Source organism: Glycine soja, chromosome 9, assembly GCF_004193775.1.
Source record: "Glycine soja cultivar W05 chromosome 9, ASM419377v2, whole genome shotgun sequence".
Lineage (NCBI taxonomy): Eukaryota > Viridiplantae > Streptophyta > Magnoliopsida > Fabales > Fabaceae > Glycine > Glycine soja.
In genome coordinates this window covers 5,504,469-5,524,001 of record NC_041010.1, presented here as the reverse complement: position 1 = coordinate 5,524,001, position 19,533 = coordinate 5,504,469, and the positions used below count along the sequence as shown (strand labels likewise).

General features: G+C 29.1%; 1 protein-coding gene across 1 annotated transcript; it reads left to right on the top strand.

Moving 5' to 3' along the window:
- The first annotated feature begins 10,696 nt into the window (after window positions 1–10,696).
- LOC114367939 (transcription factor bHLH35-like) lies at window positions 10,697–19,458 on the top strand. Its single transcript, XM_028325208.1, has 5 exons — window positions 10,697–11,110; window positions 11,222–11,384; window positions 11,592–11,825; window positions 12,217–12,387; window positions 19,111–19,458. The coding sequence occupies exons 1-5, from the start codon at window positions 11,037–11,039 to the stop codon at window positions 19,201–19,203; spliced, it is 735 nt and encodes a 244-aa protein (XP_028181009.1). The 5' UTR covers window positions 10,697–11,036; the 3' UTR covers window positions 19,204–19,458.
- The last annotated feature ends 75 nt before the right edge of the window (window positions 19,459–19,533 follow it).

The window sequence follows — 19,533 nt, the reverse complement described above, 5'->3', positions numbered from 1 at the left end:
TATTTTTTTTCTTCTACAGGGAATTCTTTTTCTTCTTTCTTTTTCATTTTTTATATTCACATTTTATTTTCCACACTAAATATTACTTCTTTTTTTCTTTTTACATAAAAAATAATGTTTAGTTCCCATTTAAAAAGCACTTACAGAAAATATTTTTAAGTTAGATTATAATGTTATTAGTTTTTTTTTTTATAAAAAAACTAAAATGAAAATATATTATATATAAGAATAAAATTTTCATTCTTTTATCCTGTATTATGAAAAAATTAAATGAAATATAAATTTGTTTTGTATGAAATAAAATAAATATATTTTCAGATAATCTCAACAAATGATATTAAAAACTGATTTGTAATTGATTTTTTATGAAACGGTCAAAAATGTAATTTTTTTTATATAAAAACTAAAATGAAAAGATGAATAAATATACGATCAATTTTTTTTAATGAATATTGTCCCCTTTCTCCCTCAAACTCAAACTTAAAAACAATGTTCAAATCAAACTAAATAGTGAGTTTGGTAAGTGTCCAGTTCATATATAATTAAATCAATCAAACCCTTTTAGTTTGATTAACAGTACTTGAAAGAACGACACCCGTGCTAATTGTGAAAGATTTAAGAAATCAAATATCATATGGGGTTTGACTTAATTTACTAAGCATAATCTCAGGCCAAAATAACACTGGTCTGTTTGGTATATATGCATAGGAAACTGTGATTTGGGTCATCAAGCATTTGATGGAGATAAAAACGATGAAATGGAAAAGAAAGCGAGGAATGTAATTTCATAGGATTCCATAATATTCTATAATATCTTCTTTTTTTACAGAATATTCCATAATATCTTAAAGCCATAAGCTTTAATTATTATATACATGATAACTTCATAATGTTTTTTTTTTCAGTAATTTTTTCATATATTTTTTTTATTCCCATCACTTTTTAGTCATTGATGTTGTTTTTCATTCACTATTATCGTTTTTTTACCTTTTATAATTTTTATTATACAGATAATTATATTTTTTCATTTTTCAGATAAAATATCCAAGTATTATTTATTTTTATTTTAATAATTTATTTTATAATTCATCATTTCTATTTTAAAAGCTATAAAAGATTTCATTTGTAATCAAATTATATTATTAGTCTTTTCATTTTATTGATATGATTATAATTAATTTGATAACTAAAAATATTTATGAATCTTCGTGAACGAGAGCAACATACAAATATTATATAAGAAAATAACAACTTAAATTTTGAGACACACTAAAATACATTTTCTCTTTTCATTGCTATTATTTATTTATTTATTCTCCTCTCGTCTTTGTTCTTATTTTGATTGTTTGTGAAATGCAAGCAAACATTGGTGGTACACATGAGTATACGACTTCAGATATGTGATCACCATGTAACTTTGGAAATGCAAGCAAACATTGGTGGTACACATGAAATAACATTTGTAATCTTGAGTCTTTACGAGTTTACCATAAATATTAGATTATTTCAACTTAACTAATAATTTTAGATATGAGTTTTGAGTATGTAAGTGTGTAAAATATTAAAGAGAAAATTTTATCACCTATAATAATCCTATCTAACTAGAATAAAATTATCTCGGGTATAAAATACATGTAGTCTAAACTAAAAAATAATAGTCTTTAATTTTTTTTATAAAAATATGTTTAATTATCTTTTGTATGAATATATTTTTTTATTTTATGTTCTTAGATCGTTTAAGAAAACACATTAATATTAATGTACTTGCCAATGGATAACTAGGTAAACTCCTCTTGAATATTGTTCCTGCTGCTCAAATCAGGATTCGATATTGAAAAATAAATAAAAGTAATAAATTAGAATCAACATTGTGCTTTACCTTGGAAATATTACCTTTATTTATTCGTGTTGAGTTTAATTTAAATATAAGTAAGGGTATTGTTAGTAGTAGTTGGTTAGAGTGTTAGTTTTATACTGATTTTTTTTCTGCTATAATAATTTTTTGATAAAAGCACTATATAAAGGTGCATATATGCAAGTGCTTATAAGAAAATATACACAAGTTTCATTGAAATATATTCTCTATTCATATCTGTGTGTGAGTGTGCAAAGGTTTATTCTCCAACAAATTGGTATCATAGAGCTCTAAGGTTCAGGGACCTGATTGAAGGTGTTGCAATGGCTTCCGCAACAAACACTAGTGGATTCATACATGCGTTACCAGTTCTTGATGGCAAGAGTTATGATCAATGGGTTGTAAGGATGGAAGCGATTCTTGGCTTCCATGAGATTCTTGGCATTGTGAAGAAAGGAATCTTAGAGAAGGAGAAAGATGATGCTGCAATTATGAAGAAGGACTTCAAGGCAAAGTGTCTTCTTCATCAGTGTGTTGATCTTGTTGTATATGAGAAGATTGCAAAGGCTAGTACAACCAAGAAGGCTTGGGAAATTCTACAGAAGGCATTTGGAAATGTAGGAAAGACCAAGAAGGTGAAGTTGCAATCTTTAAGGAGGCAATATGAATTCCTCTCAATGAGTGATCAAGAAACAGTGGTTGATTACTTCAACAGAATGCAACTGTTGGTAAATTCAATGAAGACTTGTGGAGAATCATTGTCAGATCAGATGATTATTGAAAAGATCTTGAGAACTTTGTCTTCTCGATTTGATCACATTGTGGTAGCAGTTGAAGAATCAAAGGATCTTGAAAGATTAAAGATTGAAGAAGTGCAAAATTCTCTTGAAGCCCATGAGCAGAGGTTGAATGAAAGGGCAAATTCAAGGGATTTGGATCAAGCGATGCAAGCCCAGTTTACCAAGAATGATGGAAACAAGAAGAAATGGAAGAAAGGAAAAGGCAATGGCAAAGGGAATTGGTTCTCAAACAAAGAAAAGGACAAGATTGGAGATAAACATGAATCCTTTAATAAAGGAGGAAGAGGGAACTTTAGTAATCAAAAAGAAAAGAAAGGCCAAGATAAAAGAAAGATTCAATGTTATAACTGTGAGAAATAGGGGCATTATGCCTCTAAATGTTGGCATGGAAAAGGAAAATAAAACAAGAATTCTGAAGAAAAGGAAAACATAGCTCAAGATGAGGATTCAGAAGATGAACACCCTCTGATGTTAGTGACAACTAGTGATAGCAACCCACATTATGAGGCTTGGTATCTAGATACTGGTTGTTCTAACCACATGACAGGTTACAAGGAGTGGCTTGGTGATTTTGATGAAAACAAAAGATCCAAGATCAGATTGGCGGATAGCAAAACTCTAAGTGCAGAAGGAATGGGGAACATTCTTATTCAGAGAAAGGATGGGAAAACAACACTCATTGAAAATGTATTGTATGTTCCTGGGATGAGATGCAATCTGATGAGTGTAGGCCAACTGGTGGAAAAGGGATTCTCTGTGTCAATGAAGGATGGAATGCTGGAATTGTTTAATCCTAATCGGAAGCTAGTCTTGAGATCTCAACCCTCAAGAAATAGAACCTTTCAAGCCAACATTAAGGCAGCAGAAGTACAATGTTTAATGGCTACAAAGATCAACCAATTGAGCTGGCTTTGGCATCTCAGGTTTGGTCACTTAAATTTCAAAAGTTTGAATATGTTAGTAACTAAAAATATGGTTATAGGTCTGCCATAATTAAATGTACCAGAAAAGGTGTGTGATGTATGTCTCATTGGCAAGCAACCAATAAATTCCTTTAATTCACATTTTCCAATGAGAGCTTCCATTGTACTTGGTGTTGTGCATTCTGATGTGTGTGGTCCTTTTAAGGTACTATCACTGGGTGGGAACAAGTACTTCACATCATTTGTAGATGAGCACGACAGAATGATGTGGTTATACTTGATCAAGACAAAATATGAGGTGTTCTCAGTTTTCCAAAAATTCAAGGTGATGGCAGAGAAGCAAAGTGGACAAGCTTTGAAGGTTCTGAGGACAGATGGAGGTGGTGAATACACTCCAAGGCATTCAACACCTATTGTGAGCAACATGGAATAATTCATGAGGTAACGACACCTTATACACCACAACATAATGGCTTGGTAGAACGAAGAAATAGAACTATCCTTGACATGGCAAAAAGCATGCTGAAGCAGAAGAAGCTACCTTATTCATTCTGGGGAGAAACTGTGAGCATAACAACTTATCTGTTAAATAGATGTCCTACTAATAGATTGAAAGAGAAAGTCCCAAAAGAGGTTTGGTCTGGAAGAAAGCCATTGGTTAGTTATCTTAGGATCTTTGGATCCTTATGCTACAAACACATTCCCGATGCCAAAAAGAGGAAATTGGAAGACAAAAGTGAACCAATGATACTGATAGGCTATCATGTTACTGGTGCCTATAGACTCTATAATCCACACAAGCAGAAGGTTGAGATCAGTAGAGATGTATACTTCAATGAGGAAGAGGCATGGGACTAGAGCATACAAAGGTGTGAAATCAGACCAATGATATCAACAATTGAAGAAGATTAGAATAAGGTTAGCACTGTAAACGCAGAGGTAGAATTACCACAAAATCAAAGGCCACAAAGAGAGAGAAGGATGCCAACTAGATACTCTGATTTTGAAATAGGAAATGATATTGAGGTAATAGAAGAAGGAGAATTGGTTCACTTTGCATTACTAGCAGATGCAGAACCAATTAGTCATGAAGAAGCATTACAAGAACATGTTTGGAAGAATGCAATGCTAGAAGAGTTGAATGCTATTAAAAAGAATAACACTTGGGAGCTAGTTGACTTACCAAAAAAGAAGAGAGCAATTTGTGTGAAGTGGGTGTTTAAGTTGAAATTGAATCCCAATGGCACTGTTGCAAAGCATAAGGTAAGAGGCTTCCTTCAAAAACCTGGCATAGACTATTCTGAGGTTTATGCACCAGTGGCAAGAATTGAGACTGTTAGACTAGTAGTAGCAATGGCTAGCAACCACAATTGGGCACTGTTTCACATGGATGTAAAATCTGCTTTTCTGAATGGTCCATTAGAGGAATCTATTTTTATGACTCAACCACCAAGCTTTGTGAAAAAAGGAATGGAAGACAAAGTGTACAGGCTTAACAAGGCATTGTCTGGCCTAAAGCAAGCTCCCAGGGCGTGGAATAGAAGGATTGACACATTTTTTATTCAGAGTGTATTCAAGAAATGTTCAGTTGAATATGGTGTTTATGTGAAGAAGGAGACAAGTGTGATTCTGATTTGCTTGTATGTAGATGATCTACTGGTAACATGCAGTGATTTAAAGGGTATTAAGTTCTATAAGGCACAAATAATGCAGGAATTTGAGATGATAGACCTTGGTACTCTAGCTTATTTCCTTGGGTTAGAATTTGTAACTACCTCAAAGGGAATTCTGCTTCACCAGCAGAAGTATGCTACTGATGTATTGAAAAGATTTCATATGGCAGATTACAATCTTGCAAATACTCCAGCAAAGGTTAATACAAAATTGGAAATAACAGAAGAAGAAGAAGCAATGGATCCAACCATGTATAAGCAACTAGTTGGCTCCTTGAGGTACTTGTGTAACAGTAGACCTGACCTCTTTTTTGTTGTTGGTTTAATCAATAGGTTCATAAATAATCCAAAGAAGTCTCATCCGACGGCTGCCAAAAGAATTTTGAGGTATGTGAAGGGAAAATTGGAATATGGTGTTTTGTTTCCTAGAAAGATAGACCAGAGAACAATGAGTTTACTGGGGTATTATGATTCAGATTGGTGTAAAGATAAAATAGATAGGAGAAACACTATAGGGTACTTGTTCAAGTTTCTAGGTGCTCCAATTTCCTGGTGCTCTAAGAAGCAACCTGTGGTGGCCTTGTCTTCTTGTGAAGCTGAATATATAGCAGAGGCTCATATGCTACTTGCCAAGCTATTTGGCTAGATTCATTGCTAGATGAATTGAAGTTTGAAACAAAGAAACCTATTAAATTGCTAATTGATAACAAGTCAACTATCAATTTAACTAAAAATCCAGTCTCACATGGGAGAAGTAAGCACATTGAAACCAAATTCCATTTCCTAAGGGAGCAGGTGAATAATGGAAAGCTTGAAATGACATATTGTTCAACAGATACTCAGCTAGCTGATATACTAACTAAGGCAATTAGGCCTGACAGATTTGTAAAACTCATAATAGAGTTGGTAGTTATATCTTGTGATGATTTGGATTAAGGAGGAGTGTTGAGTTTAATCCAAATATAAGTAAGGGTATTGTTAGTAGTAGTTGGTTAGAGTGTTAGTTTTATACTGGTTTCTGTTTTCTGTTGTAACAATTTTTTGATAAAAGCACTATATAAATGTGCATATGCGTAAGTGCTTATAAGAAAATATACACAAGTTTCATTGAAATATATTCCCTATTTATATCTGTGTGTGAGTGTGCAAAGGTTTATTCTCCAACAATTTGTACCATGATGGTCACTGGATTCATTGGCCCTATTATGGATTACCATTTTTGGTAAACCTTCTAATAATCATAGTTAATGGCTTGGTTTTGTTTCTCGCATTCTTGCTTAAGACTTTCTTAATGATTCTGTCTTAATTTCTTTATGATAACTACTTCGGTCATAACATCTATGTCTGAAGCACTCGGCCTGGACAAAGGGTTATGAAATCTTCAGTCAGGATAAGGACTTGGGAATCCAGTGTTGGTTTCGCATGTGCTTGTTAGGGTATTTGGCCATATGAACATCCTTCTGCTATAAATAATATTTGCTATGAAATTAATACTTATATTTATTAGATGAATTATAATTTTTATAATTGACTCTTACTATGTTTTATATATATCTGGCTCCATTTCTGGTTAGAGTCTAGTTATACATCAAACAAAATTATTTCTAAAAAATACTTATAAATAATAATTAGATATGTACTTAGAAATACTATTTGTATCATTGTGGATTAAAAAAAACATAGTTGAAATAGAAAATATCATCAATTAACTATCAGGTTCCTGACATAAATTAGTTATAAGCAAAGTGGTCACTAAATATTTTGTATTAATAACATAATTATAAACAATAAAGACACTATTTTGTATTAATTTGTGAATCTTGCTAACCAAAGTTTTTAGGGATTGATTAAGAAACTTGTTCTTACCAAGTCTACTAGCCAAGTAATATGATCTTCTCCTTCGTTTAGTGTTGGTATGATTTCCAATCTCCATGTCTCAATGAGCAGTGAGATATCTACAAAAGAAATTTTAATGCTTAAGTTAGTTAGATCTGAAGTGTTTATGTGTATAGAATAAGTAGTGTACCTTTGCTTATGTTTTGTTGAGTATATATGAAACTCTAACAATTTGTCAAGTATTCTTTTATGAATACGGTGTCATGTCAAACTTGAGTATAAAGGTATATATATGCGAGCATATAACCTTTATGTTATAATAATAAAAGAAAAAAATATTTATTATAAAAATATAGAATACTAATTTATTTTTTTGTAATTTTTTAATCTATATCATAAGGATATGAATTATCATTTCTCATGATTTATTATATAGTCAACCCATATCAATCATTCTCCCCATTTCACAAATCATGCGCTTGTAACATGTGTTCGTGGTGGTGCTTCTAGTCTTAGCCGTTTTCAGCAACCTATATAAATTATTAGTCTTTCTCCTACCCCGGGCCCAACAACCAAATTAGTAGAATGGTATTGGTTTATAGTGACAGAAAGAAATAGACAGCCTAATAATAAATATTATTATAATTATAATTATTTTTGTGCCTTTCTCTATCATGTAATATACCAAAAAACAAAAAAATCTGGTCCAAAGTCCAATCTTCTAATTATTGAAACAGTGAGTACACTGCACACGCGACAGATGGGAAAGTAGGCTTTGTAAGTTCATACTACCGGAATTCCAGAAATAATTTGATTTTGAATTTGGGTGAAATGTGATAATATAATAAAATTATATTAAATTGTTAAAATTGTGATAAATTTTATCCTTCCTACACTCGGTATGTTTGTTTAGGAAAGAAAAAAAATAAAGACAGAGAATTAGGTGATTTTTTTAGATTATTTAATTAAAAAATAAAAAGAAAGAAAGGTAAAACATATATAAAATGACATAAATATTCTTGAAAAAAGTATAAAATAAAAACAAGTTGGTCATCAGGTCCTTTTACAAATTAACTAATTCCTTCCCTCTTTCTCTTTACTTTTGACGGCTTTTTGGCATGAATTCTACCAATTCTATTATTTCTCTCCACTTTATTGAAACAGCCAATTATTCAGTGCATACTTTCAGGACAGCCTATTCAGTTTTGCGATATTCTTAGGGAAGTAAATTAGACTATTTCTGCATACTAATTTTAGGCTTTTTGACATAGCTTCAGACCTTGTTCATTTTCCTTTGTTAGTTAGCATTGTAGGTAGTGAGTTTTAGCTTGGGCTTTTCCCCCTCCCACTAAAAAAATATATATGTTAAGTTAAAATAAATAGTATAATTCAAATTAAATTTTAAAATTACAAAATTAGTATTTTTGTTTTTAAAACTATTAAAAACTAACAAACTAATAACTAAGATAAAAACTTGTCAATAAACTTGTCAATTTAATTTTTTGACAAGTTTACAAATATTTGATCAAATAAAAATGCTGGAGAAACAATTTTTTCTTATTAAATTATAAGGTTTTTTTTTAACATAACTTAAATTTATGATTACCATTTTTATTTTTATTTTCAATAAAATAATAAAATTTATCATTTAACATTTTATCTAAAAATAAATTATTTATTTTAATAAAACTCCTTCTTATCATTTGTTAACTAAAAAATTATTTTTCAGATTGGCTTAAATAAATTTTTCATACCTGAAAAAATGGACCGTTTTCATATTATTACCTAAAAATTCATTTTTTGTCAAATACATATCTGAAAAAAATTTCATTTTCATTTTACTATCAATCGTTAATTCTCTTTTATTAGGTGATGACGTGACAAACAGAGTACCACGTCATCAAACCTTGTCACTAACACGTCATTGAAGGTGTTGACATGACAATGAGGTATTCGTAACAAAGCCTGGTGACTTGGAACTCCGTCTGTCATGTCATCAATTAATGGAAGACGATTAATGGTAGGTAATAAAATGAAACTGAAATTTTTTTCAAATACTCGATTGAAAAAAAATAAATGCTAGGTAGTAATCTGAAAAGAGCCTATATTCCAAATATGAAAAAATTAATTAAGCCAAAAAAGTGTGATATATCTCATAACCTAATCTTATAATACATCATTTTCATATCTTTAAATGGTTGAGATTAATGTAGATTATTAAGAAATATTTAATTAATGTAAATTTGGACTAAAAAGTCCTTATCAATATAGTAGTATAAAATATAAGCTGAATTGTAATTTTGGTTCTCTTAATTTTTCAAATCCATGATTTTTGTCCCTTTAATTTTTAATTGTAACATTTGGTCTTTCTAATTTCATAAATTTGTAATTTTGGTCTCCTTAATAGATTATTAACTAATAATTGTAATTATTATAGATATTAAATTAATTATAAATTAAATAAAAAAACTATTAATCCTGATGTAGTGTTACTGTCGTTGGAGATGTGTGCAGCAGTGGAGGTAGAAGAGCAGTGACAGATCCAGAATTTTTTTTAGTGGAGGTAAAAAATAGTCTAATATTTTTTCAAACAAAAAATTATATAAGCTTTATTAAAAATGGTAATAAAAAAATTAAAAACAGTAAAAATTAAAAGGATAAAGTGGATAAAATTAATATCAATTTATTCTCTCTTTTATTTTATACAACTATTTACATTCATCTTATTTAAAAATTATCTTGTTGGGGCAAGATCTATTTTTTATGGGGGAAAAACATTTATTCAATATATTCAAGTAAAAAAATTTACTTTGTGGGGGCAATTTCCCCATTAAACACCATGTAGATCCGCCAATGTATAAGAGGTATTTGCAGAAAAGAGGAACATACTGTTTGAAAAATTAGAATTAATAATTTTTTATTCTATTTTTTAACAATTAATTGTTATGATTAATTTATAATTAGTTTAATAATTCAGTTAGTCATAACTATTTGTTAATAATATATCGGGAAGATCTAAATCACTAATTTATATAATTAGGGGATCAAAATTATAATTTAGTCTAAAATATATTATAAATTCTTACTTATCTCAATTATAATAACTATTAAACGTGGGTATAATTGAAAAAAAATAATATAACTTAAAAATTCTAAAATATCAATTATTTTAAAATATAAAAAAATATAACTTCAATATTATCATTGTATACCGAAAAAAGTTAAAATTGTACTTTTTTATTTTAGGTCATACACCACGAGTATCTCTCAATTTAATGGATCAAAGACTAATCTTATTCGCGGTGCGTGAGTCGTGACTGTTGTCGACCCTAGGAAATTTTACATCCGATAAAAGTTAAATATAAACTTTTTTACTAAATAAATCATACTCACTCATATGAACTCACTCATATGAACACAATGGATTGTTGAAAGTGTGTTCTACTTATGATAAATGGAAAAATTCTTCACGTTAAAACAAAAACGTCAAAGCAACTTTGATATTGGTTAACAGGACACACACTTAAAGATATGAAAAGAATATAGTACAGGTAAAGTGATTTATAAGTTGTTAAGAGGCCATGAGTTGGTTCCTAATCATATTCGTATCATGCCTTATACGCGAACCAAACTGTTTGAACGGTTTGGATATTTCTAGGAAGCATCAATCCACAAAGAGTCCAGAAACCAGACAACACAATCAACACTATTTATCCCAACACGTGAGTAAATCCCACCCTTCTCCTTCTCCTTCTCCCTATATATATACAAGTCCCAATTCCCAATAGTGCTCGCACCAGCCAACAAAAAATAAAACAACACATAATAAGCAAGCAAAACACACACAAAAGGAAATACCATATATTATACACAAACCAAACCATATATCTTATTCTATTTTCTCCCTCTCCACCACTCCCCTTCTTTCTCCTCCTCCTCAACCTTAATCATGGAGAATATTGGAGAAGAGTACAAGCATTACTGGGAGACCAACATGTTCCTCCAAACCCAAGAACTTGACAGGTAATAATAACAAGTAACCAATAACTAATGAATTAATAATCTCAAGCATATGTTATGTTATTAATTTAACTAACATATGGTGTTTTGATTTGCTATTTTTGGTCATGGTAGTTGGGGGTTGGATGAGGCCTTATCTGGGTACTACGATTCGAGTTCCCCGGACGGCGCTGCTTCGTCTGCGGCATCTAAGAACATTGTTTCCGAGAGGAATCGGAGGAAGAAGCTCAATGAAAGGCTTTTTGCGCTTAGATCGGTGGTACCTAACATTAGCAAGGTAACAAGGTTGATTAATTAATTAATAGCTAGCTAAAACTATTCATTTGGTGTGCGCATTTATAAAAATTGAATCGGGTAATTGAGAGTAGTGCTGTATAATCATGTAATTTGGCACCTTTCTCTTGTTGTGTGTGTGTGTGAGGCATATTTGCCTATTTTTTGGGTTTGTAATCAATAATGATGAATAGTGGTGGTGGTGTTGTAGATGGACAAGGCTTCGATTATCAAGGATGCTATTGAGTACATCCAGCACTTGCACGAGCAAGAGAAGATTATCCAAGCTGAGATAATGGAACTTGAATCTGGGATGCCAAGAAAGAGTCCAAGCTATGGTTTTGAGCAAGAACAGCTTCCTGTGGTTCTCAGGTCCAAGAAGAAGAGAACAGAGCAGCTATATGATTCTGTTACTTCAAGAAACACCCCAATTGAAGTCCTTGAGGTTAACCCTCTCTCTTAAATTATTATTTTGGTATGTAAAAGTAGATCAGATGAATTGGATTCTAAGGACTCACCAAGAGTGCTTACAAAGATCTTCCACTAACCATGATCTCACATTGATGATAGTGGGATTTGAACTCACATCCTTATGCGATATGAGTTTAATCCTTAGTGTCTGGATCAACCTTTGTTAGTCATTCAAGAGACTTGATGGTTAAGAGTATTGATCTCTCTCTTGTATTATTGATACTATAAAAATGATGTGGGGTATTGCTAATTTGTTATTTTGACATATACTATGAAGATGATGTGGGATATTGTTAATTTGTTCTTATTCATTTAAAAGCTTTGTTTGAATTTCTTAATTTTTTATTTTGATACGGTGGGTGCAGCTGAGGGTTACATACATGGGGGAGAAAACTGTTGTGGTGAGTTTGACATGCAGCAAAAGGACAGACACAATGGTGAAACTGTGTGAAGTGTTCGAATCTTTGAAGCTCAAGATCATCACTGCCAACATCACTTCGTTTTCAGGGAGGCTTTTGAAGACTGTCTTCATTGAGGTTAGTCTTCATGACACCACCTTCCTATTTTTCATATAATAATAATGATGATTCCTTCTCTTATGGTCACAATGTGACACATGATTAATACATGAGTGTGTTCGATCCTATTTTTAGGAAATTAGTTATAAAATTAAAAATATATATTTATTATAAAGATTATAAAAAAATGACATCATAAATTTTGATTAATATTTACTTTAATAGATAACTTTTTACATAAATCACTCGTTTTGAAAGATTAATCTTTAGTTCTCGACTACTTGGCTAGATTCATCCAAAATAGTTCCTTCTCTTTACTTTATTTATTCGCATTAAATTGGCTCTGGTGAATTGGTAGGTGTGTGAGATCTGGATTTCATTTTTTTACTCCTAATAATAAATGAACCCAATGTTATATTATATTTATATCATGTATGTATATTATATGGCACAAAATAAAGAAGTTACAGCTAGAATTAGGGCCTACATGCTTGGAAACTACGAGACCACTTTAGCTAAAGTGGAAGTGCGGAACACCCATTGCGAATAGTATTAGACTTTTCAGGGCATTCATGAGGGCTTTAACTAGAAATTCCGAGTAAAGCCAAGAGGTGTAATATACTCATATTCATGATAAAATTATTAGTGAAAGTCACAATAAAACTTATAGTTATTTTTTGAAATGGAATTTCAAGGAAATGACCTTTTGAATATTACAATTTAAACTTAAAAGAAGATTCTATTTCCTATAAACCATGCTATTTTTTATTATTATCCTTCAACTTAGTATATAAAAAATAATTCTGAGAAAAGAAAAAAAAATCAAACTTTTTAATAAAATTTCTTACATAAATGAATATCGAAATTAAGTTTATATGTTTTTCTTTTAAATTTTTTTTGGTTCAAACCAACAAAATTATCTATTAATTAAAGACATGACCCTTTCTTGAGAAAGAAGTTTGGCTACTACTTATTTGGGGTCATCTCCTTTGTCTATTCCGTCAATACCAAACAAAATTTATGGTGTCTTAATATTTTGTCATCATTGTGATCTTTAACATATTTATAAAAGACAGTTTAAGCGGAGCATGATATTTATTTTGGATGTTTTTTAATCAAAATTAAAGCTTTACAATTTGTTGTTATTGTTATTAGAATGGGATTAAACCGGAAATTAGTGTGAAATCTCGTTTAGAAGAACAATAAATATCTAATAAGAAAGAACAATAAATCTAAATCTTGAATCAAAATCTTTCTACCAATCCCTTAAGATAAAAAAATAGGCTTAACTACTTTTTTATCCCACTATTTATCTATTTTATTCAATTTCGTCCTACTATTTATTAAATGTTAAATCAAATATCATTATTTTTAAAAGAACTTTAATGTAGTTTTTTCCATCTTTTAGTGATGATTTAAAATAGACACTAATTGTAAACAATAAAGATAAAATTGTACCGAAGGAACTATATTGAGGCTATTCTAAAAATAATGGAGCCTGATTCAATCTTTAGTTAATAGTGAGATAAAATTTAATAAAATGAATAAATATTGAAACCAAAAATGTCATTAAGCTTTAAAATATTAAATATTTTTTATAAAAAAATTAAGAAATTAAATGCGTTTATTATTTATTTGATAGTTTCATTATAAAATATTAAAAATATTTGTAGGAAAATTTATAAGAAGATATATAATGTTATTCTTAAGGAATCATGGAACTGACCTATAAAAGAATTACGAAACATTATTTGGATTAGAAGTGAAATAGAAACAAAAGAAATACAATGAAAACGATGTGTTGTTTAGATGGATAAAAATGAGAAGAAAAAAAACTAAAAAAAAAATTCTTCATTTGTTTGGATGAATGGAAAAGAGAGTAGAAAAAATAGATAAATAACATAAAAATATTAATTTATTCCATTTTTATCTTAATACAAATTATTTATTATTTTTATATTAAAAATATTTAATTTTTAAAGATTAAAAAAAGAAAAATAGAGATTCACTAGATTTATCATCTTCTAATCATGATAAATACGGAAGAACTATGGAATTTGGCACTTTTCCTTGTCTATTTCTTTTTTAACCAACCAAGAGAAAGCTAAGTAATCTCTTTTATTTCATTCTTTTATGTTTCTCTTTTTCCTACATCACTCAATCCAAACATGGGATAAAATTGATCATGAATTAAGTGTGTTTAATTAGGTGTTGAGTATTCATATTTATACTCATTTTTGCATCAAACACCCAAAAGAACATAAAAGTTAGTTATTAATGCTCTAGCATAATGAAATTCCATTCTTCATAGTGTATAACCAAACACATTATAAGTAAATCGAATTTACCAAATTTAATCAATTATTCAAAAACGCTTGCTCTTTTATTTTTTGTTTTTCTAGTTTGCATAATAACATCTTGATTTGATCTTTATAGAGGCGTTTGGTAGGGGGAAAATCACGTTTTTCAAGAATCATAGGTTAAAAAATGTCATCAAGTTTTCCAATGTCTCTCTTAATTTCCACTTCACAATAAATACATACATATCAGTGTTTTTTTTTTTTTTTACTTGTATGATAAATGTGTAAATTAATTTCATTTTCAGCATGCTCCTTAAACATTGTCGCAATCAAATTTCATTTTGCCGTTTAGAAGGGAACAGGCCAAAAAACTTGGGAGGAATTTCTTACTATTAGGTCGTTGCATTGAAGTAGTAATAATAGTGCAATACCAAGACCTAATTTTGAAAACGTGTTTCTCATTGTTTTGTGAAAGAGGGATTTGTGTCATTCGGCGTGCCTCTCTGACCATGTGGCACCGTTTTCTTTTCTCTTTGGCGCACGTTCTTGTTGTTTTTCTTGTTCTAATTTAACCTAAATTCGATATAACACCTTCCTCCGCAGTGACTATGTCACTAACAGGCCCACACCAAAAGTGCAGGACAGTGTAGTCCAACTTGTGACTCAAACCAATCAAACAAAAACTAACATATGATTATTTCTCAGAGAATTCATTAGGGCTGAGTATGAATCGGGTTTGCTATGCTTTTTCTTGTTCATATTCGATCAAGTTACTTTTTTTAGATTTAAATATGACTTGATCAAGACCCAACATCCATGAAACAAGAAACATGTTTGATATATAACTTTTTCTTTAAGCATGAGATCATCATGGATTCTATCTCTAACTCATGCCTATGAGAAAATATATTTATTAAAAAATATTAATCATTTAAATAAATCTTAGTACCTCAAAAAATTAATCATTACCTTTTAATAAATAATACCTTGATTGAAAAAAAAAAAGACCAGGTAAGCTAACTTTTTTACACAATATATTAGTTTTAACATTATGTATAGTTAAATTATAGTAGAATTAAAAGAAGTAGAAAACTTAAAATAAGATATATTTTAAAATAATTTTTTTTATTATAAATATAATATCATGCTATATAACATATTGACTATTAAATAAAATTTTTATTATTAATAAAAAATTGTTAAAAAAAAACTGATATTTTTCAACAGAATAATAAATATTAAATTGGGCTGGGCGGCACAAAATGTGATGTGAACCTATCCTAAATAAAATCATTATAGAGGTGGGCGACCTATGATCTTTATGAAGGTGTTTGGTAGGGGAAAAATTCAAGTTTTTCAAGGATCATGCTTACTTTTATTTTAAACAAAGTCTTAAATTTAAGTTTTATAAAAAAATCATAACTAAAAAAATCCACAAAAGATAACTAACTAAGTTTTAAAGTTAATGAATGTTTCACGTGAATATTATAGGAATTAAAAGAAAAACTCTAGTCAAACAAACTGTGGTTTGACAGAAACGCAAAACGAATTGTCGTTTAGCTTGTGTCTAATTGTAATTAGTTGGATTTGGATCCCAATCCCAAAACGTAGAAATTAAAGACCATAAAAGTGTCGTACTATATGTTAGCAGTGACAACTATTTCATTGTTATACGGTTTTGGTTTGGTTAGTCTGTCGTTTTTCACAGAAGAGAAGAGAGAGTGTGTTGATGAGGAACCTTCTTAATAGCCAAACACATAAACGTGTTTTTATATTTTAATTGAATTGAAAGTCAAATAATTCAAATGATCACACGGGGAAAACCATACATAAAAAGTAGTACTGCATATGATAATATTAATATTAATTATATAATTTTTTAATAGTTGCTTGAAAAGCTTGCTTGCTTGTGTTTGTTTGTTTGTTTGTTATTTGTTTATTTTATACAATTTTTTTTTAAAAGGTATTGAAAGAGAGTAATTGGAGAGAGAAGGTGAGACGTAAAAGAAAAAAAAAAAAAAAAAATATATATATATATATATATATATATATATATATATATATATAATAATAAATAAAAAAATTGAAATAGCTTAGAGATATATTTTTAAAATTATTTTTTAAAACTATTTTATTTTTTTATTTTTATTTTTTTAGAAGCAAAAACAGTTTTCAAAAATAAGAAACGGATAAGTGTTTTTCTCTGTTTCCTTTGGATGTTCCAACGTCCAACCGTTATTTCAAGCTTTACGGCTGCAAATAATGCATTATTAAAAGGGTTTCTTTCCAATATTACTATTTGGAGGAAAAAGATATATTTGTTCACAAAACTAGCTTTTTAGGTGCATACACACACGTTTCATTGGTATTTTTTTTTTAAATGAGTAATATCTTTCATACTAAATAATACTTAGTTATATATTTAATTTTGTTTTAAGACATAAAAGTAAAATAGTTTATATTATGTATTTTTAAACAAGTGAGGTATTTTATTTTTCACAATGGTGACAATGAGATTTTGATTTAGAATATTGTACAAACTATCTAAACCTCTAATAACTAAACGGATTCTAGTGGGTATGTTAAATGGAGTATATTATAAAGTTTTCTTCATTAAAAGGAAACCTGCCGTCGCATTCTATATATTTATGTTCTTTCTTTGATGTCAGTTATTATTAATTTTAGAGTGACGGAACAAACTTACCCACCGGCAATAAATTAGACTTATTGTAACCTCATGAATGGAGACTTGCTCATTGATAATAAAATACTACTCCTACCAAACAATAATCATTTTTTTAATATATTTCTTTTAATCCTCCGATCAGAGAGAAAAAATGACCTGATTAATCCAAACTTTGATGGAAATTTAAGCAAAATGAAGAATTATTTTTATTAAATATCAAACTCAAATAATATTTAAATAATTCTATTGTTACAATAGACTATATGCTTTGACACGGAGGATTTTTACAATAAATTATTATGAAATTGATGATTATAATTGCATAGAGATCTGAGTCATAATATTGCACATAGATTATTATAATTTAATGTTTTTTAAATTATTGTATAATTTATTTTATTTCAGAATTTTTCTTATATTCAATTTTAAATTTCTCAAGTGCTTTATACGCAAATAATAATTGGCGCTTTAAGAACATTTTTGAATAATCAAATGTGAAATTTGTTTAAAATATTATTAATATATCTTATTAATTTCTGATAAATCTTTAAGACGATATTAATAAAAAAAAATTATTACAAATTCTTTGATCAGTACTACTAACCTTTTTTTCTGTGTGTGTACTACTAACTTTTTATTATACAAGAGTCAAGAAACTTGTCTAATACTCTCATTTTACTTTTTTGGTGTATGTTGCTATACTTTTATGTGTATTTTTTTTCAGCAATAATACTTTTATGTGTATGATATTAAAGTGGGTTATCAATTATTTCTTAATTAACGTCAACTCCTAAAATTAATTATTTATCAATTACAATGATTGCATAACAAATATATAATAGAGTATTATTAAATATGACTAAAAAGTTCTTAAGTATCTATAACCTACCTTAGATAGAAATGCTTTGAGAAATATTATTTTTTTTTTAAAAAAGAAGTACCGCATTATCTGTCTTTCTAAAAACAATTCCAATATACTATAGTGTGGATGTGATTTTTCTTCTAAAATATATCGAGGTAGACGTGGCTGTTTCAAATTCAAGAATTATTTTATAACCGAGATAGTTCCTCAACTAAATTTTCAATATGCTGTACAGATGTCAACACCTAATTCTAAGAGCAAAAGTTTCAAATGCATTATTACTGTTACTATTATAATAATAATAATAATGAAAAGATAATACAGAAGGGTTGGCCTAACGATAGATAAGACCTAAAATAAACTTTTAAGAAAAATTTATATATATTTTTGTCCTCATAAAATTAAAAATACATGTTATTTATTCTTGTAAAAATATTCGTGTATTTTTTCATTCTCATAAAATTAAATTATAACTGAAGTAAAAAAATCATAATTATAATTTTAGATAACTGAACCTTACTCTTACAAAGAAAAACATAGTTAATTTTTTTAAAAGAATACTTAAAATTATTCTTCAAATGTTAGTTTCTAAGAATATTTTTTTAAAAAAAATCATATCAAACATAAGAATCCCAATAAAATTTTAAAGAATCTCCTCACAGTCATGTCCTTTCAAGTTATTTTGCACAAAAAAAAAATTATATAAGAAAGTTTTAAATCAATAGTAACAAAAGTCAAAATTGTGTATGATTATGAATGGGTAGCGATCACATCAGCCAGTCCTAAGCATATTGATTATTTTAATCCAATAATATTAAGGGAATATATATCTTCTAATTATTTAAATCTTGAAGTAATTGAGAGCTGATAAATATTTAATTGTCTATTTTCAGGCAAATGAAGAAGAGAAAGATCATTTGCAGATAAAGATCCAGACAGCCATTAAAGCTCTTAATAATGACCCTTTAAGCCCCATGAGCATTTGAGGAAGAAAATATATAAATTGGGGTTCTCATTTTGGGGTCACTAGTATATAAATAGAAAGTTTAGGAACCGTGGGTTTTATAGGAGTTTCTCGTATTTGGTTTCGTTACCCCCTTTTTTTCTTCGCACTCAACATTCCCCTTAATCAGGACTCTTCTTCAACTTTATTATCAGGGAAAGTTTGCTAGTTTCATCCCCTTGTGTGCTTAGTGTATCAATTAATGTTATTCTTATAATAAAAAGTTCACTTCACATCATCCTGGATCTTTTGTTTTATTTTAGTTTTGAAATGTTTGTCATTGTAACATATCATAGCTTGGCTCTCTTAGGAT

What these genes read in the sequence shown, in the direction of transcription:
- LOC114367939 (XM_028325208.1), top strand. Translation starts at nt 11,037, where the DNA reads ATGGAGAATATTGGAGAAGAGTACAAGCATTACTGGGAGACCAACATG. An exon ending in CAAACCCAAGAACTTGACAG is followed by an intron (nt 11,111 to 11,221) that starts GTAATAATAACA and finishes TGGTCATGGTAG; the next exon opens with TTGGGGGTTGGATGAGGCCT. An exon ending in TGGTACCTAACATTAGCAAG is followed by an intron (nt 11,385 to 11,591) that starts GTAACAAGGTTG and finishes GTGGTGTTGTAG; the next exon opens with ATGGACAAGGCTTCGATTAT.